The sequence below is a fragment of the Pseudorca crassidens genome, chromosome 19 (genome assembly GCF_039906515.1).
Source record: "Pseudorca crassidens isolate mPseCra1 chromosome 19, mPseCra1.hap1, whole genome shotgun sequence".
Classification (NCBI taxonomy): Eukaryota; Metazoa; Chordata; class Mammalia; order Artiodactyla; family Delphinidae; genus Pseudorca; species Pseudorca crassidens.
The window spans coordinates 49,061,610-49,088,063 of record NC_090314.1 but is presented as its reverse complement, the minus strand read 5'-3'; the positions used below and the strand labels follow the sequence as shown (position 1 = coordinate 49,088,063).

Sequence of the window (26,454 nt, the reverse complement as noted above, 5' to 3'; positions counted from 1 at the left end):
ACGAACTGTTCTTAAAACAATCAAGGTGATGTTGATCAGACCAACACGTGACCAATTTCAAAATGACTGTCAGAGCTGGCTGTGCTGTCTCTGCATGTAGCCCCCTCCCTCCTCCAAAGGCTCTTGCCCACTGGTTGTCGGGGGTGGGGGGGAAGAGGGCGCGGGGAGTCGGCCTTTGGACAGGAGTCCGAGCACCCCAGCCCCTGGCCGGCCTCTAAAATAAAGCAAACTTTCGTTTCCACCAAGCTTGACTCTTTACGGTCTTCAGAGCTGTGAGCAGCCGGACCCCACTTTTGGTAACGGTACTACTTTTCTACTAGTTTTCGTTCCGGTACTGATGCTTGCTTTCAACAGCTTCACAGGGTCATGGCAAAAGTAAGCATGATGGCATGAGACCAACACTTTGTAAACCAGTAAGACTCAATATTGAGTATTAAGAAGTCCTATATTTAACTACAAGTTTGCACTCGGAACGCTTACAGGTAGAAGAGACCTCATGAATGGACGTTATCTGACCTTTACAGTGTGTTTCCAAAAACTGAATTGGTTGCCGACATTCACAAATCAGGATATTTCACAAAAACAGAAATAAACAAAGACCTACATTTCTGTCTTCCGGAGCAAGTGAGCAATCAGCAGTTCTGGCAACACAGCACCAACGTTGCTGCACCCTGGCAGAGGGACAGGAGCTGGGCCTTGGCGGTTCTCCTCCCAGGGGCTCAAGAGTTCCCCCAGCCCACTTTGCGCATGTGCACGTGCACTTCCTGCTTGGCGTTTGGCTATATTTGCATGTGAGGCCCCTTTGGATGAAACTTGCTCCACCTGTGAGTCAGTGAAGATGCCTGATCAGACTCCGGTGTTAGCTTCTTCTGGGTTCCTCCCTATCCTTTCCAATAAAATCCAGTATTCACTGTAGAGTTTCAGATCCTGATTGAATCTAAAAGGAGAGGCGTTTAGGGCCGTTGCTCCAGATCAGAATCACTTCCAAGTTATCACTGATCTGGAGATTTTCTGGGAAATAAGGACTCAGAGCCTTGACTAGAAGTGTTTGTCTAATCTAGGTTGAGCTGGGTAATGCATCTCGATTCAGAGCAAGAGTAATTCTGGGACCAAACAGGAAAAAGACTGGTGATGGAGGTATCATTGAAATGTCTCTCTGTATACGAGGTGGGGAAGAGAAGAATTCCTGGATTCTGGACCCCAGGCTGCCTCTAACAACCTGTGTGACCTGAGGTGAGTCACTTCATCCTTAGCCTCTGTTTCTTCACCTAAAAAATGAAGGGGATGTTTCTGCGGTTCAGAGCCCAGGCCATACATTAGAATCACCTGGAGGATTTTTTTTTTAAATACTGATGGTCCAGATCACCTGAGTCTGATTCCCTGAGATGGGGGTCCAGGAATCAGTATTTTCCTGACACTCCCCTCTGTGATTCTGAGGTACAGATAGGGAAACGGTGCAACATTGTCTCCAAGGAGAGACATGATTCCACCGGATCTCCAATTTTCCTTCCCATTCTCCAATTTTGTGGTCTCAGGCATTGGGTGTGGGTGCTAGGAGAATAGCCATTTGTTCTGTTAATTTCTCCTTTATGTCGGATTGCTGGCAAAGGCTATCCATTTCACCCTTAAAAAAAATTTTTTTTTCCATTAAATCACTAAAAGAAGCCTGGACTAGAAGCCCCAATTCTAACACCCACTCCCTTAAATTCACTCTCCACAACCTATTCAGGGATCACTTGTTCAAGGTGCACTGATTCTTATATTGTAAATATTTTTATCCTGGAGAAGGTATTGAAATTGTTGCCATTTAAAGATACCAAGATGCAGCCACTATGGAGAACAGTATGGAGGTTCCTTAAAAAACTAAAAATAGAACTACTATATGATCCAGCAGTCCCCCTCCTGGGCATATATCCAGAAAAGATGAAAACTCTAATTCAAAAAGACACATGTGCCCCAATGTTCATAACAGTACTACTGACAATAGCCAAGACACGGAAGCAACCTAAATGTCCATCGACAGATGAATGGATAAAGAAGATGTGGTACATATATACAGTGAAATATTACTCAGCCATAAAAAAGAATGCAGTAATGCCATTTGCAGCAACATGGATGGACCTAGAGATTCTCATACTAAGTAAGCCAGAGAAAGACAAGTATATGATGTCACTTATATGTGCAATCTAAAAAAATGATACAAATGAACTTATTTCCAAAACAGAAACAGACTCACAGACATAGAGAACAAATTTATGGTTACCAAAGGGGAAAGCGGGGGGGATAAATTAGGAGTTTGGGATTAACAGATACACACTACTATATATAAAATAGATAACCAACAAGGACCTACTGTATAGAACAGGGAACTTTATTCAATACCTTGTAATATCTATAATGGAAGAGAATCTGTATTTATATATGAATCACTTTTCTGTACACCTGAAACTAACACAACATTGTAAAACTATACTTCAATAAAAAAAAGATACCAAGAGCTTCACAGTATAATAAGGTAACTGCCAGCCACACCCTCTGCATGAACACCTGGAATGTGACGAGTCCCGATTGAGATGCACTGGAATTGAAAAATATACACTGAACTTTGTGTATTTAGTACCAAAAAAGTAAAATATCTCATTAATAATTTTTATGTCAATCACATGTTGAAATGACAATGTTTTAATATAGTGAGTTTAATAAAATATATTATTAAAATTAAATTCCCCTGTTTGCTTTTACCTTTCTAAATATGATTACTAGAAGATTTTAAATTACTTAGGCTGCTCCCATTATATTTCTACTGGACAGTGCCGATTAAGAGGTGTCCACTTTCTGAAACTTCCATTGAAGCTTATAGTGTTTAAAAGAAGAATGAACTCCTCAGAATGAACTAAGTTGGGGTCTGAAAAACATTTTATTTCCAGTCTTTACTGCCCAGGCTCCTACAAGGGGACGATTCTTAATAGAACCTACACAACTTCATCTGGATGGGGATACACAAATAAACTCAAAAGCAGTGCTCTGGCAACAGGACACTCTTGTACAAACAGGGCCCTTGGGAGAATCCTAGTGGAAAACTTCAAGGGAGAATGATGTGGAGGTTAGTGGTCACTTCCTCCTTCCTTCCACCCAACATTAGGAATATAATTTCACTATATGTACCGGTCCACGATGCTTTCCCCGTTCATGCACTCACGTGAGTTCTGTCCTGAAGCCGGAAAAATGCAAACCATAAAGAATGAATTAAACGAGTGAGTGCATTTGGAGGGGACAGCATCTGTAGGTCCCACTCACAGCAACTTTGTTTTTCATCACTGGTGTCTCAAACGCTTCAAAGCAGTTGTTTCTGCAGCCTTGAGGGATTTCCAGCCAAAAGGTCTCAGATTAGCAGTAATCTGGCTCCCACCCTTGCCTTATCATGCAGCCACAATAGAGGGCAGGGAGGGAAAAACACGTAAGACTGAATGGAAAAACAAGGCCAGCTTTAAGTGCAGAAAGAGCAGGCAACTATCCAGAATCTGGGAATTCAGAGGTGCCAGGAGCGCTCCAGCACACTCAGGAAAATTCTGTTCCGTAGCTGGCCGAAGCTCTTTACCCTTAAGGCTTTGAAGCCTGGTAAATGCACGTGCTCCCAGGTGTCCCCCATATTATTCATTCCTACCTTAACGTGAATACCTTTCAGGTGAGCTCGATTTGATAAGTATTGATGGACCACCACGTGCAGCTGCCCTAAGCAGAATTTGATAAGACAGGGAGGGAAAGGAACGTGGGGGAGGGAGGAGAAGGGCAGAGACGGAGGCGGGGAGAGCTGACGGACGTCCTCTAGCTCTGCCGGCGCTGTGAGAAATGCTTCCGCCAGAAAGGAGTGGCGCACCGGCAGGCAGCACTGAGTGGGACCTCTAGCAACACTTGGAGGCACTTCGTTCCTCGCAGTGAGAGCCTTCCGTCTTTCCATCTCCCCCTCCCAGTCTCCCAGGCCCACATACTCCTCTGCTGTGGGGCTTGCTCCATCGTCTTACTTTCCTTCCTCCCGCGCAAGCACAAAGACTGCGTCTTATTCCTCTAAGTCCGTGGAACCTAGCACGGCACTTGGCACTTAAGTGCTTAATGAATGTTTGATGAATGAATCCGTAACGGCACCGCCCTGCCTCATGGTGGGGGGAGGGGCGGGGGCCGGGGCACCAGGAGAATCTATCATCCTGCTGGTGGCACTCGGTTCCAAACCCCTGCATCAAACTCTGCCTGTGTTTCTCAACTCTGGACACAACATTCTGAAACAAAGACAAAGGGGAAGAGGCCTGAGACAGGTCGGGGCATGAAGATACCGCCGACTGTGTGCTCACATACCTATTGAGATGCTGCCAGAACGTTGCTTGGCCTTTTCTCGTGGACTCTTGTGTTACTGTTTTATCCCTGACCTCAGTAGGTTTTTTTAATGAGAAAAAAGCATTATTATGACTTGTTTTGCTCTATCCTGTATCAAAGTAAATAAAAAGCAGAGTATCTCAGAACCCTACCCCCCCATAGTAGATTATTCTACTTTTTAACAAGCTGACTCATCACCGTTTTCCAGCACTTGTGATGTGCAGCATGTGAGCGCCTGGCACTCAGAAAGCCCACGGTTCCAGTAACAGTTGTGTGGCCTTGGATAAGGGACACAGGGAGACTCTTTGTCCTCTGGTTTCTTCAGTGTATTAAAGGAGATAATGGTATATTCAATGGGTATGAAAAAAGCTTAACATTCGTCTGCACGAAACTCTTTGAAATGCATGAAGGGCCCTACAGTGTATAAATATAACACTTGCCCTATAGTGTTCACTTAGAACCCTTGTCCGAACATTTATAAAATCTCTCTGTGGATGTGTACACACACACACACACACACGAATATATTTAAAATTGCTTAATTGCTTTTAAAGTTTTAAAGTAAACACACTGAAATGATTATAAGGCATCTGTACAGTGTATCCAAAACGCAAGCCTGCCACGATAAGAGCTATTTGAGAAGCTAAATCACATCAATTCAAGAATAGCAATGAGCCAATTGATGAAATACTGCATTAGCAGCAGCCTCCGACCCCATATGAGGCCAACCAAACGCTTTTTCCTCTCTTTGTAATTTAATCATTTTCAGTTAAATTAATTTCTTAAAATCCACTCAGATAAGCTGCCTGTGTTAAACACACACACACACCCCTCCAGGTGTAGGTGAAATAAAGGACAAACCGCACCCTAGTTGTGACTCTCTCCCTCTGCTTGATTTTGGTAATGGACAATATCCTGTTCCTTTTTTCTCTATCTGAAAGAATTTCCCATAACTTCTTCCTGCTAATGTGTGACGTCAAGGGCCCCCAATCCCCCAAGATAGAGACCCAGTCACCATAATACAAAACTATGAAAATGCAGCCGTAAGAGACCCCACTGTGTCTCTGGCTTTTTTTTTTTCACGTTTTAAAAACTGAACACACACTAACTGGCTCGGAAGGTGGTTTTGTAAAGGTAGCAACTTTGAGAAGAGTGCTGACAAGCCCGCCCTGCACGTTTGTGCTCGGGCTTGCTGGTGGAGCATATTCCACACACATCCAGGAATTTGTTTGAGGACTGAGCGTGGTTTAGTCATGTTTTAAGAATGTTCTCTCATTATCCTGACTCAGAGGGTGCAGCGAGCCAAGAAGGGAGGCCGCCCAGTGATACCTTCTGTTCCATCTGGTTTTCAAGAACTGCCTTCCGTGGTCCTGATGCCCATGGACTGATGTCACCGAGGTTCATTCCTTCACATGTTCTTTTCACAGGGCTCGAGCAAGAGAGCTTTTTCCTGTTGACGTGTCTAAAACTGAGTGACCTCGGGTTGGGCTGGCTGAGGGAGGGGAGAGGTGAGGGGAACCAGAGAAGTCTCTAGCCTGGAAGGAGAGGAGAGAACCAGGGACCAAAATGACCAGCCAAGAAATTTGTTTGGGAAAATAGAAATCTAAGAGCTGCAGTTTGGCAAGGTACTCTGACTCTTAATGAGAAAGGCAGAGGGAGAAGAGAGGGAAAATGGGATGAGGTGGGCAGGGGGAAGATGAGGAAGGAGAGGAGGAGGAAAGCAAGACAGGAAGAAAGAGGCGGGAGGAAAAGGAGCATGACTCAGTGTGGGACAGAAATGCATCTCTAAGGGACATCGTGAAGAAATGCACCGAAATGAGACTGGAAGTTGAAAATCAGGATATACTACCCAATATGGGAACTCTGGTCTTGTCAGTGTCCTGGAAGTAGGAGAAATAGCTCTAATAATTCATCTTTAATCATCTTGTGCCACTGGCCAAGCACATGCTTGAATGACATTTTGAAGTTTCCTCAACGGCTGGAATAGGCATCAAGTGGTCACATCTACCAGTTCTGGCGAGGGAACCTCCTCACAGGTGTCCACATGATATGGCAGACACGCACATGCACACACACACGCACATGCACACACTTGCACACACACGTGTACACAGGCACACGTGCTTTAAAAACCACCCCATGGCTTTCCACTGTACTTAGAATAAAATCCAACCCTAGATCTCGCAACCTCACCAGCCTTCCCTCTCAACAGTTTTCCAGCCATACTGGCTTCTTTTCAGCTCCTCGAATACCCTGAGCTCTCTCTCACCTCAAGACTTTCCCAACGTTGTTTGCCCCACCTGTGCCCCTTCTCCACCCTCCGAGAGCTGGCTCCTCTCCATCCTTTGGGTCTCACCAGAGAGGCCATCTTTGACCACTTTCTCTAAATAGGTTCCCACCCTCCCCTTTGCCACCCCCAATATTCTCTCTCACTGCACCCTATTCGTGTCCTGGTGCTAATTACCATTGTCAGCATGTATTTACTGATTTGTCTACATGTAAATTGTGCTTGACACCTACCACTCAGAGATTTGTTAAGTGAACAGACAGAATGTTCTAGATTTATTTGTTTGGGGTGCACAGCTTGGAACACTGGCAGCAGTCCCAAGTAATCCACCTTCAGTGTCCCCTCCTCCTCCCCGCTGCGCCTCACCTAGTACCCACCTAAGTCTTGAAGCCATTCCCACCGCCTGCGGAAACTCTGAGAGGGCTTCCCCCCACCCAGCCCTCGCTAGAGGGAAGGGAAGCATCTGTCCTTGGTGGGAGAGGCAATGAGAGGCCACAAAGGGTTAAAGAAATAAATTAGTTAGCCACTAATCTGATGCTACTTCCATATAATTAGAAAAACAGAAAGTGAATCATAAAAGAAAGAGTCCTGGGACTCCCTGCTGGTCCAGTTGTTAGGACTCGGCGCTTTCATTGCTGTGGCCCCAGCTTCAAATCCCTGGTTGGGGAGCTAAGATCCTGCAAGCCCCGCAGCATGGCCATAAATAAATAAATAAATAAATTTTAAAAAAGTAGTCCTGAAGAGAAGAGTGTGCAGGCATTAGAAATATTCTATGTCAGGGACTTCCCTGGTGGTCCAGTAAATTAAGACTCCGCGCTCCCAATGCAGGGGGCCCGGGTTCGATCCCTGGTCAGGGAACTAGATCCCGCATGACACAACTAAGAGCCCAAATGCCGCAACTAAAGAGCCTGCATGCCGCCTGCCACAACTAAGACCCGGCACAGCCAAAATAAATAAATAAATAAATATTAAAAAAAAAAAAGAAATATTCTGTGTCAGGGATGAATGCTCCTCTGTGTGGCATGGTCATCTGATGGATCACTCCTCCATCCCTGTGATTACAGAGGACACTTCACAGAGAAAAACCTCCATGGCTGCCAGGATCAGGAAACAGATGATTAGAAAGGAGCTCCCCCCGCCCCTCGCTGCCCCTGCTCCTCCAGCAAGCTGCCTTCGGGTCGTTGCTCTGCGCTCTCTCTCACTTGCTCGGCATTTTTATCCAAACAAAACATCACCAAGTAACATCCATTTCATGAAGGTCCACAAGTTGCTCAGCGCCCTGTTGATGAGAAGGATTTTTGTTGTTGTTGTATTTGGCCTGAATATTCATCTGTCCAGAAGCATGTTTAATAATCACATGAGATCCCTGATGTAGCTTTTCTGAAGCCCGAGTCTCGTTCAGAGCTTGGTGATCGGTCCACAGATTAAACTCTTGGCCAAACATATATGGCTTGAGTTTATCCAAAGTCCAAACAAATCAGATACCCCTTCTGGACAAAAGTCAAGTTCTTTCCTTTGGTAATAATTTCTCAGAAATTCAGAAAAGCAGTATGTTTTATGTTCTCAAAGTTCTTATAATCACATCCAATCCTGTATCAGCTGCATCAGTTGCCATAATGAAGGGTTTCAAAAAGTCTGAAGCTTCCAAAATGGATAAAGAAATCACAGCCTGTTTGAACTCTTGAGAAATATCCCAGCAAACTTTAATGAGTTTGCTCTCTCTTTGTAAAACAGCACAACAGACTGGCTACAATTCCAAATGAGGAAAATTCTAAGGGATCCCCCAAAGGACATGCTGTTTTAAACTTAATTGTAGAGAGTTTGCCAATCTCTAGTAGAGTCTACTTTATTCTACAAGAGAATCATATCTCAAATATTTGACCTATGAAAGCCCAGCAGGCATTACTAAATTTCAAATAGTTCACGGATGGCTGCAAGCCCCAAATTGGACACACCCTCACGATTAGGTATGAGGTCACAAAATGTCACTCTCTGAAATTCAGGATAAAAAAAATATCAATCTAAAATTAACCACCATGATATTAGCAACATAAGATTAACATTTTTAAAAAAATAACAAGCTTTTGGAGATGTTTTATAAATTCATGGGGTGATGTACCTTGATGTATCCTCAGACTTCAACAAGGAGAATTAAGTCTACATAATACAAATAACCATGACAGCTACCACTTGCTGAAGAAACTATCAGGTGGCAGGTTCAAGGCCAGAAACTTTGCACTTGCTGTTTCATTAATCCTCACACCAAGCTGGTGAGGAGGCTCTGACTATTCCCATTGTAACAATGAGGACCTCAAGGTGTGAAGAGGGATAAGAGTTGTTCACTAGCATACAGCAAGGGCCATCGATGAGATTCAAACCCAGGGCTTCTCGACTCCAAACTATGCCGTCAATGGCGTAAGTGGAAGAGAAATGGTCCCGTAAAGTTGAGTAAAAAGGCAGTTAACTGAAACAAAGATGGGGTAAAAAAAAAAAAAAAAAAAATCTAAAGCTTTGAGGTGAATAGTCCAAATCAGTTATCCGGACTGAAACAGCTCTGGAGGGAAGGAAGGTTATTCCTTAAAGCCTCCTCGGCCTGCTAGATATATCACTCAAGAACACTCAATCCCCTTTGATTTAATTCAATATTCACCGAACCTTCAGATCTTTAATTTGATCTCCCGGGGATGCCTTTCCACCAGGAGGAAGTACCTTGTGCATATGACCAGGGCTGGTCAGCTGCCAGCTTTAGTCTCTGGGATAAAGCATCAGCTTAGTCAGGTGGAGGACATTTAGTCTCTGCTGAGTGGAATTACTGGGAATCAGTTCCTATAAAGATCAGCGCTGAATTAACTAAAATGGCATTTCTGATCTTAAAAGACCAAGGACCCAATCCTGGGTCTTCAGTGACTTCCATCAAAATGTATACATAGCCTAGAGGGTTCACCTTGAAACAGCCTATTAGGCTCTCTAGCCATCTTAATTACATCAATAAAGGAGCACTTTTAATGAGTGACGTTGAGATGATCACATTGCATACCCACAGTCTGGCCAAATTATCTCTATGGGATGAATGCAGAATGTCACAACAGCCCATGCCATATTCAATAAGCCGTTAGCTAGTTTTAAAAATTAATCAGATGAAACAGACTTACGGTTACCAAAGGGGATAGGAGGGCCGTGGGGGAGAGAGATATTAGGAGTTTGGGGTTAACATATACACACTACTGAATATAAAACAGGTAAACAACAAGGACCTACTATATAGCACAGGGAACTATACTCAATATCTTGTAAGAACCTATAATGGAAAAGAACCTGAAAAAGAATATATATATTATATATGAATATATTTTATATTTATATATATATATATATATATATATAAAAAACGGAATCACTTTGTTGTACCCTTCAAACTAACACAACATTGTAAATTTACTAAACATTCATAAAAAATTTTTTTTAAATTAATCAGATGAATCCCCTACCCAGAGGGGTTCTGGAGGAGAATCCATGAAGCTTTCAAGAACGACATGCCCACAGTCCCCTTCTCAGGAAAGCCAGTCCTAGAGATTCTATCTGTAAGCAATCTGCCATGGCACATAGCTTGTGCATTGAATGAAGGCAACGTCACCTCGTTGGCCTCAGCTGATGAGAACAGAAGCCTGTTAGTCACAGTGAGGCCCAGGTAAAAAAACCACCACGTTGTTTATGACGGAGCCCATCTCCTTCTGGGGCCACTTGGCCTGAAGCTCTATGCCCATCAGGGGAGCTCCTGACTGGATAATGACAAAGCGACCTAGTTAGACTCTCTCTTAGGAAGAGGAAATACTCAGTGGACAAAGAGAGCATGGGTTGTTCCAGATCAAGTGAGTAGCTGGGCCAGGTCTCATGAGGTGCCTAACACTTGGGAGGCTTAGAAAGCATAGCTACCCCTCTGCACAGCTTCCTCTTTGCAATGAGTTCAACATTGCCCTCAAAAATGTGATTTCCAGGGCTTCCCTGGTGGCACAGTGGTTAAGAATCCTCCTGCCAATGCAGGGGACACGGGTTCGAGCCCTGGTCCAGGAAGATCCCACATGCTGTGGAGCAACTAAGCCTGTGCGCCACAACTACTGAGCCTGCGCCCTAGAGCCTGCAAGCTACAACTACTGAGCCCATGCACCTAGAGCCCATGCTCTGCAACAAGAGAAGCCACAGCAACGAGAAGCCCGCGCACCGCAACAAAGAGTAACCCCAGCTCACTGCAACTAGAGAAAGCGTGCGTGCAGCAACGAAGACCCAAAAATATAAATTTAAAAAAACATGTGATTTCCAAAACCCAATACAGAGTCTACTTCTGAAATTATATACTTGAAGTTGCCCTTTGCAGAACTCTTAGATTAAACTGAAAAATTTCTTGACACTTATTTGCAAACACCAAATATCTCAGTCATTAGAATCTATTATCTACTTAAGTTGGGTTTTTTCCTTAATTTATTTATCACCTATTAGGGACACCGTGCAAAGACCAATGAAGAGTAGGGTCCTTTCCCCAACCAGGAATTGTGTTTCTTCCTCACTTTAATATTTCACTTTCTTGGCATTTTGCTCTCTAAAGCTAGAACGAATCTTATTGGCAATTTACATGCCAAGCTCAAGTTCACTCACTAAACACTGAACCAGGAGTTGCTCAGTAACTTTTTACAGGCTGACCTCTGGCACTCTCACCCTCTTTCAAGGGCACCATGGTGCTTTTCATAGAACTTAATTTTCAGAAACACTTGAAATGTAGAAGAGTTTAAAACTGAGACATGAAGTGATGTCTCCAAACTTTGTTATTTAAAAATCTTAAAAAATGTATGATTGACACAATGCACATTAAATAAAATCTTAAAATATGCCTCAGAAAGTAGAGCTACTGATTACTGAGTGCTTCCTGTACACCAAGTATGATGGTAAGTGCTTCACTTGTCCTGTCTCATTGAATCCCCACGGCAACCTTTTGAGGTAGAAACTATTATTTTATATAGATGTTGAAGTAGAAGGAGAAAAATCTGGGTCCAATATGTACCAAGATGTTTTTCTTACTAGGTAGGTAACATCAGGGATTTGGGAATGGGAAGCCCTGCTTTTTTATATATATATAAATTTATTTATTTTTGGCTGTGTTGGGTCTTCATTGCTGCGTGCGGGCGTTCTCTAGTTGCGGCGAGCAGGGGCTACTCTTTGTTGCGGTGCGCGGGCTTCTCATTGCGATGGCTTCTCTTGTTGCGGAGCATGGGCTCTAGGCGCACGGGCTTCAGTAGTTGTGGCACGTGGGCTCAGTAGTTGTGGCTCACAGGCTCTAGAGCGCAGGCTCAGTAGTTGTGGTGCATGGTCTTAGTTGCTCTGTAGCATGTGGGATCTTCCCGGACCAGGGCTCGAACCCATGTCCCCTGCACCGGCAGGTGGATTCTTAACCACTGCACCACCAGGGAAGTCTAGAAGCCCTGCTTTTGAGCCCTGGTCTGCCACTTACCATGTGTCCTAGGGCAGGTCACTTCTCTTCGACTATCTCACCTGCGTTTCAACTTCCTTCTCTGTTAATCATTAATCATTATAATTATTTTTATTTGAGGGGGGCCTAGCTCCAACAGAACAAACTCTCTACCTACCATTTCACTATTATAGTTTCAATGCAGTGTGCCTTAAAGATTTTGCGTTTTTAAGCATTTCCTTTTGAAAAGCACAAACCATGGGGAGAGGTCTTAGGTTAGTACTTACCAGTTAATGCTTCAATTATCAGTTGATGCTTTAATAAGGATTACTCGATAGCTAGCTGAGAACAAGAACAGAATGTGGGTTGGGCTACTGGAGACGGAAAGGTACTAGGGGTTACAGAAGGACTAATAAAGTTTGGACGACAAAGTGCCCAAAACAAAGACTTCACCTAAGTACATTTGATCTGGGCTCTGCTTGGCTCAGGATATGCCTTAGAAGTTGATATAAAGTCAGGGAGTAATATTCAGTGTGTAATAGAGTCTCATCTGGCTGAAGTACGATTGAAGAAGTGCTGAATGAGGAAAACCAAGAATGTGAGCCCTGGGGAAGGGATTTCACTCCCCAGGGAGCAAGGAATTTTGAGAGCTTCATAACATGGGGCCAAGGACATTGGATCTATGCCCATTATGGAACAGGGAAAATGGTGGCGATAGGGTGTGGAAGACAGGGGCCCAGGGTGTGGATAGGAGGCCCTTCTAATAATCCAGTTAAAAGGTCATGCAGCCCAAAACTAGAGCGGTGGTGATAAGAATAGAAAGAAGGGTGTGATGCTGCAGGAGACATGGACATCAACTGGGTTTGTGGGTTGCTGAGAAGACACCCAAACCACAGACACCTGGGGATTCTGGGCACTGATGAAAGGTCCAAGAATTTCTATTCTCCTTTTCCCCTATTCTCTACCCAGTCAAAAATGCCCTAACTTGACACCAGTTGGCAAGTTATCAAGTGCCTAAATGTGTACAATAAATGAAAGAGAGTCATCTTTGCCTGTGAAAACCACAGACAGAAATAAACCTGGCAGAGGGTGTGTCTAGCACAGGTTCCAGTGCCTGCTTTCCAAACCTGTGGGCACTAGTCTAAGCCTCTAAGAACCTCCTACCTTGGGAAAGGCAGCCAAGATTACTGATAACCAAGATATAACTGGGTTCCTGTCTCGTTTCTGCCACTGATGGGGTGCCTCCCTTAATTATTTATTTCTTCCTTTTAATGTTGGATCAGATAGTTCAGAGATCCCCTGCACAGCTCAAACTGCAGGGCTGCACTCTTTCCCTCCTCTATCCGTGTATTGCCTTTAATATTATTTTATTCAGTTAAAAATACTTTCCCCTCACGTTTTCTAATCTCATTTTTTGTAGAGCACAGCACTGAGTCGAGGCAGGAGTGAAGGCCTCGATATCTGGGCTTTCGACTGGGCTTTGGACTTCAAGACAAAGCCATTCCGCCTCCTCCTGCTCGCCGCCATCACCGCTTTGCCTTCCCGACCGCATCCCGACTAGTTCCCAAGGCAACCGGCGCAGCGCCCACGTCCGGTTTCGGGACCGCCTGGCCGCAGCCCAACCCCGCCCCCACGGCCGCCCCGCCCAGCTCCCGCGCGAGGGAGGAGGACCGGGTTGCCAAGGAAACGGGAGGACGCCAGGCAGCCGCCCCCACCGCCTCCGCCCCTAGAAAGCCCGGCCGCCACTGCTAAAAGCTGCCTCCGGGGAGGAGGAGGAAGAGGGGCCGGTAGAGGGAAGGGAGAAGAGCGAGGAGAAGGAAAAGGAGCACAGGGACGGCCCCCGCACGATTGATGGGCTGCTCCTCCGCCCTGGACCAGTCCGCCTGCCCCGCCCCTCGGCCCCTTTAGCCCCTCGCAGGGGGAAAAGACTGACCCGAAAGGTAATGGCCCGGCTCGGCCCGGCCCTCCCCAACCCTGTCCCCGCCTGATCCTCCGAGAAAGTCGGGGCAGTAGCGGGGGGACCACCTCTCCTTGCGACTTCTACGATTCTGGAGGGAAATCGGGCCTGAAGCCTGGGAGCCTGGCCGCTCCCTCCTTCCGGCTGACCAGAGCCTCCGTATTTTTCTGCCTCAAAGAGACAGGTTTGGGGGGGCTCTATGATCATTTATTTGCACCCTGGCAGCGGCCCCTCACGTACATAACTTCCCCGCAGACTACCCTTTTCTGCAGGTCCAGGAGAGGTATACGGATCACGGCCTTTCCAGCTCCTGAGTGCGAAATTATTGATATTGTTGAGAGCATCGAATTGCTTGTCCAGCCTGTGACATCCCGGCCCAGTCCCAAAGTTAACGAATTACACGTTGAGTCTCTCTTCTGGACTTGATGGTCAGCGTATGCCCGCCCAGCTCTTTCACGGTTACACAATAAAATGAAGAGTCACCGCCAAAGAGCTTTTCTCATAAGCCCTTTATAGCACAGCACCTCCCACCCCGCCCCCTGATTTCCTAAGCAAATTGCATGGAACCAATCTACCATCTACCCCGTCTTTTTCTTTGGTCACAGTATTCTCTCGGGAGTGCGGTGTTAGGAAGATGGAGCCCAGATCACTCATCTTTGTGGCTTATAACTCAAAATATTTTTATAAGTTAAGATTTAAAAACTCTTCAGACTTTATTTTTTGTTCAGATTTTCAAAGTTCTAAGATTTTTGAAAGCTAAACAAATTCTGTAATCTTTGTCATTACATATTAATTAATATTAATTGTGTAAAAGGATGAATAAGGTCTCCTGCAATGCTTCTTCCCAGCACCCAGTTATGGAAAGGGGGGGGTAATTTATAAACCTGATGGTCAGGTATAAATATAGCCATTTAGATTTTGGTTCAAAGGAACCCTCAGCCGAAAGAGGGGCTTACATCTACATTTTTCTTTATAACTGAACCAACAAAATATTCACTTTAACGAACATTTCTAATATGAGAACACGGGAAGAAAACAGTGAAATCGCTTGATTGTTAACAAAATGAACTCCCTTCCAATCAATTCGTTTGACAAACGTAGCCATAGAACAGAAAGACAGCGCATATGATTGCTTTTTAGAGAACTGAAAGAAATATACTCTGCAATCAGATTTTGTTCTCCTTAGGGAAATTCAGTTTGAATTCATGGGAAGTGTACACTAGAGAGGAAGACATATGTCACAAAGTTCTTAGAATATTCCTCCCTAGAATTTTGAGGCCAAGATGAATCATTCACTCTCACTTCCAGCAAAGCAGGACTTCCTTTCCCACATGCCTCCTCCTGCCTTCTCCTCTCCTGCTCCCTCTCCCTCATTTAATATGGCTTCTTATGTAGATTTCTAAAAGACAAAATTGGCACATCATCACCAGAGACTTAAAACAGAAGCGTGCATAACCATGAGTGGATAGTAAATTGAAAAGCAGTTCAAAGGTGAGAAACGGAAGAGAATACAGAATGCTATTTTAGAAACATGCGCCCTGCCCACATTTTATTACCACTCTCCTCCCCTCCACCTGTCTGTATTTGCTAAGAAAAAAAATTTTTTTTTGGCTTCAAATGGCCATCTGGTTGAGGAAGGCCACAAAGCTGAGATCCACGAATTAAGCATGATCTCATGTGGATTTATTTCCATAGAGTTATTTCCGTTTCTTGTTCCTCCTGGTCCGTTTTTAAACCTGAAGTATAGTATGAAGTTCAAGTGACACTTGAGAATGTTTGCCTAAACTGTGGTGATCTACCTACTATCTCCTTGATCTGTCTCTAATAATCTGTTTCCTTGGGGCCTGGAGTATTTGTTTAATCCCACAAAGCACTGACGTACTTAAGAGATTAAATGTGGCACCATGATGCTTCTAAATATTCATTTTACAGTAGAGTACAATAATAGAGAGTTTATGGGAGGGCAAAGAGACCTTTGCAGGCAATTTTAAAGTCCTTTATTTGTTCGGTGATTGTGAAGTCAGAGGTAACCTAGCAAGGAGTAATTCAAATAGTGTTATTTCCTGCCTATTTAGACGAAGTGATTTCACGCCTCTTGACTTAGAAGCCTCCTTAAAATTACACTACATTAAAGCCAGGCTAGATTAGCTGGCTTTTCTATGTTACTTTTGTAACCAAAATGTATCATCCAAGTGGACTCTGGGATGTGGTCCCTTAGTGACCATTAACATATTTTCATTATGAATCCTTATGTGCTCTCCCTGATTAATATTCAGACAGGTTTTTCTTTCCAACAGTAGCAGCAGGGGTCCATCTTTCTGCCGGGTTTAACACCATCGTTTTCTGAAAAGCGTGGGAACATAACTTTATTCTATGCAGGTACAAATTCACATGAAAAGTTAAAAGTGGTCTCTTAAAGTAGAGTTCCATAAATGACTATTAAAATGCTCAGAGACAAGATTTAGATTTTGTGTGTCATCTGTGGAACTACCCATCAGAATGGAGTTTTAGATTCTGACTCACAAAGACCAACCTTCTATAATTGAGAGAAAATATTCCCCAAGGGACCAGAACAAGTTCTTAGATGATATTGTTTGGGGCTCACGATAAACCTTTTAAGAGTTCATAGTGACCAGACCAGACATTGGGTCACCATGAGTCAGGTGCAACCTGATTCTGCCGATATCTGCACAAACGGAAAACAAAAACAAAAACAAACCGGAAAAGGGAAAGAAAGCTATAGAATGTAGACACTAGAGGTCAGGGATGTTGTCTGTCTTATCCTGCTGTTTCCCCAGAACCTAGAGCAGCACCTCTCACATGGCTGTCATTAAAAAGTATGTGTAGGAAAGAAGAACCAAGCTGGAGAGATCACGCTTCCTGATTTCAAACTTACATTACAAACCTACAGTAATCAAAATAGTATGATATTGGAAGAAAAACAGACACACAGATGACTGCAACAGAATAGAGAATCCGAAATAAACCTATGCATATAAGGTCAATTAATTTATGACAAAGGAATCAAGAATATACAATGGGGAAAAGACAGCCTCTTCAATAAATGGTGTTGGGAAAACTGGACCGCCACATGTAAAAGAATGAAACTGGACCCCTATCTTACACTGTACACAAAAATCAACTCAAAATGGATTAAAGACTTAAACATAAGAGATAAAACCATAAAACTCCTGGAAGAACACATAGGTAGTAAGTTCTTTGATACTTGTCCTGGCAATGATTTTTTAAATGTGACATCAAAAGCAAAGGCAACAAAAGCAAAAATCAACAAGTAGAACTACGTCAAACTAAAAAGCTTCTGCACAGCAAAGGAAACCATCAACAAAATGAAAAAGCAACCCACAGAATGGGAGAAAATATTTGCAAATCATATATCTAATAAGGGGTTAATATACAAAATCTATAAACTCAATAGTAAACAAACAACTCAATTTAAAAACTGGGCGGAAGATCTGGACAGACTTTTTCCCAAAGAAGATACACAGGTGGCCAACAGGTACATGAAAACGTGTTCAACATCACTAATCATCAGGGAAATGCAAATCAAAACCACGGTGAGATATCACCTCACACTTACTGGAATGGCTTTTATCAAAACGATAAGAAATAACAAGTGATGGCGAGGTTGTGGAGAAAAGGAAACCCTTGTGCACTGTTGGTGGGAATGTAAATTGGTGCAGCCATTTCGGAAAACAGTATGGAGTTTCCTCCAAAAAATTAAAAATAGAATTACGTGTGATACAGCAGTTTCACTCCAGGGTATTTACCCAAAGGAAATGAAAACATTCACTAACTCAAAAAGATATATGCACCCCTATGTTCACTGCAGCATTATTTACAATAGCCAAGACATGGAAGCAACTGATGAATGTATAAAGAAAATGTGGTGTGTATATATAATGGAATATTATTCATCTATTAAAAAAAAGAAGGAAATCTTGGCATTTGTGACATGATAGACCTTGAGGGCTATGTGAAATAAGTCAGAGAAAGACAAAATACCATATGATCTCACTCATATGTGGAATCTAACAAAACACCGAACTCATAGATACAGAGAACATACAGAGAACAGATTGGTGGCTGCCAGAGGCATGGAGTAGGAAGTGGGTGAAATGGCTGAAGGAAGCTAAAAATTACAAACTTCTAGTTATAAAATAAATAAGTACCGAGGATGTAATGTACATCATGGTAACTATAGTCAATAATACTGTATATGTCAAAATTGTTAAGAGAATAGATCTTAAAAGTTCTCATCACAAGAAGAAAAAAATTGTAATTATGTGGCTGACGGATGTTAACTAGACATACTGTGGTGATCCTTTTGCAATACATGCAAATATCATTGTACACTTGTAACTAATATGTTGTTATATGTCAGTTATATCTCAGTAAAAAAAATATGTAGAAATAGGACTTCCCTGGTGGCGCAGTGGTTGAGAGTCCGCCTGCCGATGCAAGGGACACGGGTTCGTGCCCCGGTCCAGGAAGATCCCACATGCCGCGGAGCGGCTGGGCCCGTGAGCCATGGCTGCTGAGCCTGCGCATCTGGAGCCTGTGTTCCGCCACGGGAGAGGCCACAGCAGTGAGAGGCCCGCGTACCACCAAAAAAAAAAAAAAGTAGAAATAAATGAAAGAGCTTCACTTGACAATAAGCAGGAATAGCGTGGGACCTTTGATGACCTTATAGATGAGGTCTAGTAGACTCACTATGAACAGTGCCATTTACTAACTCAATGTTTTGGTCATAAATTTAGACTACACCAGTCAGAGACAAACTTCTTGAAAGCATCGTTTCCACGTCCTTACTCCCATTTACACAACTCAATGCAATCTATCTTCAGCCCCGTCACGCCACTAAATGCTCTCACCAAGGTTATTAATATTCCCCTCCTTGAAGCTTGCACTTGACAGCATCTATGAAACTGCACCCACCTGATTCTCAGTTTTCCTCCTGCCTCTCTGGCTTCTTTCCAGAGCTCCTCTTCTGCTACCTACCTGTTCTTAAGATCCAGTGGTCCTCAGAATTTTGTCCTGGGTCGTCCTCCTTTCTTCAATAGCCATCCTGCCTTCAACTTCATTTGTCACCAAAATGCCAGCAATGCCCAATTCTTTTCTTCTCTAATCAGCTCCAGAGCCCTACGTCTAACTGCTTACTTAACATCTCCATTTGCTGTCCCCCAGCCCCTTCAAAGTTCACATTACCTTCTCACAAACTTGATCATCCCTGCGAGTTTTCTGAAGGGAATGTTGGCATCGACCAGCCAGCTGCCCAAGCCGGTAACCTGGGCCTCCATCTCCCATCCCATTTGTATTATCAACAACTCCTGATGATTCCCTGCCCTGAGTATCCCTTGATTCCATCATGATTAGAGCGTGGGCACTGGCACGAGACTCTCTGGGTTCAAACCCCAACACTTGCACCTACCAGTTCTGTAACCTTAGGCAAGTTACTTAATCCCTTTGTGCCTCAGGTTCCTCGTCTGCAAAACAGAGATATAATTCTTCTTTTTTTATTTTATTTTTAAAATTTTTGGCTGCGTTGGGTCTTCCTTGCTGTGCGCAGGCCTTCTCTAGTTGTGGCGAGCGTGGCTACTCCTCGTTGCGGTGCACGGGCTTCTCATCGCAGTGGCTTCTCTTGTTGCGGAGCACGGGCTCTAGGTGCACGGGCTTCAGTAGTTATGGCACACGGGCTTCAGTAGTTGTGGCTCGCAGGATCTAGAAAGCAGGCTCAGTAGTTGTGGCGTGCGGGCTTAGCTGCTCCGTGGCATGTGGGATCTTCCTGGACCAGGGCTCGAACCAGTGTCCCCTGCATTGGCAGGCGGATTCTTAACCACTGCGCCACCAGGGAAGTCCCTAGAGATATAATTCTTGCCTCAGTGTGGCTGTGAAGATTGCTTGAGCTAATATGTGTAAATGTTTAGACCAGTACATAGCACTTCCAGAGGCTCAATACCTCCCCCTCCCTCCCTCCAGTGTTGAGACCCAAGTCTGGGCACCACCTTAACGGGATTAGTCTAACATATCCCCAGTGGCCCATCCACTTCCCTTCGTCCTCCGCCGCCCTCACACTCCATCCAGTCTCTGTACTACAGCTGGAGGGACCTCTTTTTTTTTTTGGCCGCGCCCTGCAGCTTGTGGGATCTTAGTTCCCTGACCAGGGACTGAACCCAGGCCCTTGGCAGTGAGAACGTGGAGTCCTAATCACTGGACCGCCAGGGAATTCCCTGGAGGGACCTTTAAACATGTAAATCTAATCATGTCCTCCCCCGATTGGAACCTTCCAGTGGCTTTACATGACTCTTTGAATCACGACCTCCAAGGCCCCTCGTGAGCCAGCCCCTGCCTATCCTACAGCCCTTCCGTTACTGTTCTCTCCTCTCTCTGCTCCAGCTGCACCAGCCCCTGAAGCCCTGAAGCCTCTGTACCTGCTGTCCTTTCTGTCCCAGATCCTCTCTGTTCCACTTCTGGCCCAGCTCACTCCTTAGCAAACCCAGTGTCAAGTTTTCCTAAGGAAAACCTTGCCTCCCCCTCCCCCAATGACACTTTCTCAGAGAACCCCGTATTTCTGCTCCATCGCACTTATCACCATCAGGGTCCACTTGTCAATGTTCAAAGACTTGGGATTTGAACCCAGAGAGTTTCACGCCAGTACCCATGCTCTGATCATGATGGATTCCAGGGATACTCAGGGGAGAAAATCATCAGGACTTGTTTTTTATATAGATGGGGCAGGAGAAGGAAGTGTGAAGAAAACTGCCCAGGTTACTGGCCGGGCAGCCGGCTGGTCGATGGCAACATTTCCTTCAGAAAACTGGGAAGGAGGAGCAAGTATGTGAAAAAGTCATGTGGAGTCTGAAGGGGCTGGGGACAGCAACATTCATTGCCGTTCTTCCAGGCTAGATGGTAGCAACACAAAGCCCGGGGCCATGTCATCTTGCCGACCGCCATACCCCAGTGCCCAGCGGAGTGTCCGAGTTGGAATAGGGGTGTGATCATTTGTTGAGTCAATGAATTTAAGTCACCAGGGGCTCAGAGCTTTGATCATTGCTGAGTTAGCTAGGTTCTTGGGTTTTCTTTTTTGTCGTGTGGTAGAACTGCTTCTGAATCAGGTGTCTGCCAGTCTAACTCCCTATGACTAACCAGAACAGGCTCACTGAAGCCAGCCCATGAAAGTGGCTGCATTATTTATGTCTGGAACAAGACGGCTGTAAAGGCATCGACACCCATACAAAGAGTCCTTTCAGTTTGAAAGGAGCATCTGTGCCTTTCCAACAATGGATATTAGATTAATAAGAGAATAAAAGCAATTATACTAAGAGAAATCCAAATATGGCAAAGCAACAAAGGATGATATCACAGCACATTTATTTATCTTTTATATGCAGGTCACGGATTAAGAATCATGTTTCATGAAGCAAAGGACAGGCAGAAGTTCGTCAGTGATGTTCAATATCTGCGGGACATACAGCATAAGACGGACTCAGAATATCAGGTAATGGCAGGAAGTGAGAATATCTTCTACTTTCACTTATGGTATTAGGAGAGAATTCAGGCTACAGTATCAGTATATGATAAGCAGTAATAGGTTTCTAAAATCCAAAACCCACACTTACTAGCTGTGTGACCTTGAAAAGCTACTTTACCTCTCTGAGTCTCAGTTTCCTCGTCTGTACAATGGGGATAATAGTCTCCACCTTATAATACTGTCATGGAAATAACATTTTTCAACTAGTTAGCACAGAGCTTGGCACACAAACGTTATCAACCAATGACATCAGGGCTTAAACTGGATAAACCAGCAACCAAGAAAAAAGACATTAAGGAGTTAACCGGGTCGTCCTACCATTTATAAAATAACACACCCTTCCTGTTGTCCTCCGGCCAGAAGAAAGGTGGTTAGCACATTCTACAATAAGCTAACTCTTCGTCACCCTAGCTACAGTGTTTACAGGCAAAAACAAAACAGACAGGGAGCCTGAGGAGTCATGATGTAATTACCCAGAGCTGGCATAGGACAAACTTGCCAGGCTGGGTTGTGGGATTCTGGGAGCAGTTAGAAAGTGTCACTCAGCCCGCTGGCCGGAGGTCAGCCCTCGCCAATCAAGGAGGCAGGTCCTCAGCCTCAACTGAGGATCGAAAAGCGCTCCCTCCCTAGGGAAAATACAGGCCTGCCGTCATCAGGTTTTCCTCCTCCTTAGCAATCTCAAATATAACTGAACCTCCCGGGGCACCAAGGAAACCAGAGCGATCTCAGTAACCTGATTTCACCTGCGTAGCACCGCTTAGCTCTGGGCCTGGAAATGGAGCCAGCAACTTCCTCCTACACTTGCCGGTCCACCTCCAAGGCTGTAAAGTGGAGGGCGTCTCTACAAACTAAATAAGAACGTAAACATCCAAACGGGTCACACTGGGGGACCCTCCCCTCTCCACAAAGATGCCTCTGCCACACAGCCCAGGTTTGGAAATATTTGTCTGAAATCGTCTCTAGAACAGGCGCGTAAGAAAATCAATCTTATGATCTGATGGTCTCTGCTGAAGAAAACCACACAACTGCGTGGCTTGGAGCCACTGCAGTTTTATTTTCTAAATTCATTTGGGCTTTCAACACTGTCCTTGTTAATAAGGACACTTTCAACACCATCCTTATAAATAATAATATGTATTAAATGCCTACTATGTCCTGAACAAAGTCCCTGCTCTCCCGGAGTTCTTATTCTAGGATTGAGAAACAAACTACACACACAAAGTGAAGTAAATAGGTAAGACAATATAATGTATATGATAAATATAATGAGGTCTATAAAAACAGAGGCAGCAGGGCTGGGGTGATGCTCCTCTACACAGGCAGGGAAGCCTCTTTGACGAAGTAGCATTTGGTCGTGGAGGTAAGTGATGGGAAAGAGCCAACCAGAGCGTCCCGAGCAGAAAGAAAGCAAGAGCAGGGGCCCTGAGGCGGGAACTAACTTGGAGCCCTGGAGGAAACAAACGAAGGCCAGAGCGACTGGAACACCAAGGGAGAATGCGGACGAGGTGGCTAGGACCAGATGGTGTGGAGTCTCTCAGGACAAAGCTTGGTATTTGGAGTTTATTCTTAGCACGGTGAGAATTACTGAATGATTTTAAGCAGGGCAGTGGTATGATCTGCTTTACCTTTTTTTTTTTTTTTTTTTTTTTAAGATCACTCTGGCTGCTGTGTGGGAAAACAACTGAAAGGGGCAAGAGAAGCAGCAGAAAAACTTGTAAGGAACCTGATAGAAATTTAGGAGAGACCAGCGTGGTGGGAGCAGGGGTGGCGAGAAGTAGCCCGAGCCAGGATATAGAAGCAGCGCAGACATCTTGCTGATAGACGACGGGGAGGCGGAGTGAGGGAAAGAGAGGAATAGAGGATGACTCACTTCAACATGTTTTCTTGTCCATTAGCTCCCTCCGTTATCACAGTTTAAACTTTACTTTTTTCAAACCTCCCGTCCCCATACTTTCAGCAAGGACCGTCTCTTTCTGTTTTACATACACGTGTAACCAAACAAAGAATCTGAGGCCGTCAGGTGGGGAGCCACTCGGCGCTTCCCCTTCTATCCCAGGCTGCACGCCCGTCCAGCCCTCAAGTCTCGACGGGTGAAGGACAGTCTCCCTACTGGTGCCGGACTTGAGATCCTGGTCCATGCCCCTCTGTCTCCAGCCCCTCTCCATCCATGGACCTCTCTGCTGCATCCTTGGAATTTCTCTTCTTACTGGCTCAGCCCACAAACATGCTCAACTCTCTCTCACACTGAGAACAAGAGAACAAAGCTGTCTGTGGACAATGTGTCCTTTTCTAGCCACAGCCCTGGCACTTTCCAGCCTTCAGATGTCCCCAAACAGTCAGCTACACTTCTGTCTCCACTCCGCCCCGCCATCCCATTCATGCCCTCACCTGCTGCAGCCTGGCGGTCTCCTCGCCTCCCCTGGAACGGTGCTCGCCGAGGTCAGTAGCGAAATTCAGCAGACGCCTTTGTAGTCTTTGTTTCCTGAAGCTTTACCTGCATTTGGCGCCATTACTCTTTCCCTCTCGCAACATTACTTCTCTGGCTTTCTCACATCGCACTCTCCTGGTTTTCCTCCTGTATCACTCACATTCCTCTCCCTGCCCCTCACAGGTTAATTCCCCGAGCTTTCCATCAGCCCAATTTTCTCCTAATTCACAATGCCTGTGGCCCATCTCATCCCCTCCTATGTTTGTAACCACCACATCATACTGATGACTTGTAATCCTGTGTCTTCTCAAAGTGTCAGAATCCCATGCACACCTGCTTGCTGTATGGTTCCATCTGGGTGTCACATGGGCACATTGAATTCAGCGTGTCCACAGTTGGACTCCATGTGTCCATCCCCTGCCATCCTCTTCTGTAGCCCCTCTCTGAAGACAGTGACCCAAGCCTTCCCTGACTCCTTCCTCGCCCTCACCACCCATATCCCCCAGCTACCAAGTCCTGCTGAGTTGACCTAAAACCTCATGAGCTCGTGCCTCCCTTCTCATCCTATGGCCATCGCCCTGGTTGCAATGTCCATAGTTCAGCTCCAAGACTATTACAATGTCCTCATAACTGGCCTCCCGGCCTCCAGCCTTGCCGCCTTTCAGACTGAAATTTATGTGAAATGCAAACTACGTGATTCGGTTGTTTCTCTCACGTAGAGGTGTGTCCCCGACCAAGAACCACAGCAAGACCAGTCCAATCCTCGACCACTTCTCTAACCTCCTCTTCCCTCTTCCCTACTCTCTCAACAAGGGTGGTGAAGACCATAGTTGTTTGTTCGTTTGTTTTAATATTTATTTGTTTGCACCGGGTCTTAGTTGCGGCAGCCAGGCTCCTTTAGTTGCAGCTTACAGGCTCCTTTAGTTGTGGCATGCGGGATCTAGTTCCCTGACCAGGGATCAAACCCAGGCTCCCCTGCACTGGGAGCATGGAATCTTAACCACTGTGCCACCAGGGAAGTCCTAAGACCATAGTTTTAACTTAGAACTAAAGGGAACCTCTGTATTCCCATAGCACCCTCTTTAAAAAACAAAAACAAAAACCCTTATTGAGGTATAATTTACATAGCATAAAGTTCACCTGTTTTAAGTTTAAATTGACCAAATTTGCCATCATTGCCATCACCTGATTTTAGAACGTTTCCATCGGTCCAATACCAAAGCACCCTTTTCATACCTCTTTTTCATTGCTGATGAAATTGTATTGAAATTGTCTTTTGTGTGTTTTCCTATCAAACTGGACTGCAGCTTCCTAAGGGCAGGGACAGAGTCTCACTCTCCTCTGTCGAACCGAATGCCTTGTCATTGATGAAAGCCAGCGTTACCGAACTTGACCACCAACTCTGTTTATCAGACATAGATCCAGCTGACTTGTAACTAATCCTCAAAGTTAAATCCACCTTCACTGAGCATTTTCAAAACCACTCACCACAAGGTCTGCAAAGATAAATATGGTTGTCTTTCATATGTTCTGAGGATTGTCGAATTAAGTATATAGAAACCCACAGAAACGATTACTTTGACGGGAACAGCAATGAGTTATATTATTGACTCTGTCCCTTGCCTTGTTCCAGAAAAGATTTAAAGTTGGGGTTTAAGAATTGCATGTCTTTAATGACCCCTCAGTAACTTGGTCCATATACGACCTTTGTGTATTTAGATTATTGCTAAGGTAGAGTTTGCACTGAATGGATATTGAAAGCTTGGGCCATTGATGAGCTTGGCCGGTTACTCGTGGACATCCCAGCTTTCACGAGCAGCCCAGCGATGTGCAAGGGATTCCCTGTTTCAGGGTGTACAAATAGTGTAAGACCTACTAACCAGGTATGACTCCCAAATCACAGACATTTGCCACACATGCCTTCCTGAGATGGACTTGCTTTTAATGAACTGACTCAGGTTGAGGCCCTTGGAAACCTCCTGTATACACTATGCCTGCTATAGCCTCAAATATGCTATGGGTTGGTAGGTACCAAATTAGCAGTGACTTTATAGGTCTGTCTGCTAGTGGCAGGAGAGGAAGGTTAAACCCACCCTGAATTATTCTGATGCTACTCCTTTCAGTGGTTGGGTGGGGCCCGTTTGAAGAAAACAAGAGGAGATACTTATTTGGCATATTACATGCTATTTCAGAATCTGGTAACTAGTACATAATTATACGACATCTCAGAATTTGGCTATATGTCTTCAAGGGTGTTCATGCTGCATAGCTTTTCTTCCCCTTCTTTCCGTCAAATGTGTTTATGTAACTTGTGGCGAAATTTAGCCATTAATGTCCACTGAAAGCTAGAGAGAAAGATTACACTTGGAGTTTCAGGATGATTTTCTAGACTATCAAATGTGTTCAA

The 26,454-nt window shown here is 44.7% G+C and overlaps 1 protein-coding gene across 1 annotated transcript in view; it reads left to right on the top strand.

Moving 5' to 3' along the window:
• The first annotated feature begins 14,036 nt into the window (after window positions 1-14,036).
• The window catches only part of MARCHF10 (membrane associated ring-CH-type finger 10), an 88,670-nt gene continuing 76,252 nt past the window's right edge, over window positions 14,037-26,454 (top strand). The window contains exons 1-2 of the mRNA XM_067717060.1: window positions 14,037-14,053; window positions 21,480-21,586. Of these exons, the coding sequence (XP_067573161.1) occupies window positions 21,497-21,586 (90 nt within the window). The 5' untranslated portion in view covers window positions 14,037-14,053; window positions 21,480-21,496. The remainder of the gene's footprint in view (window positions 14,054-21,479; window positions 21,587-26,454) is intronic.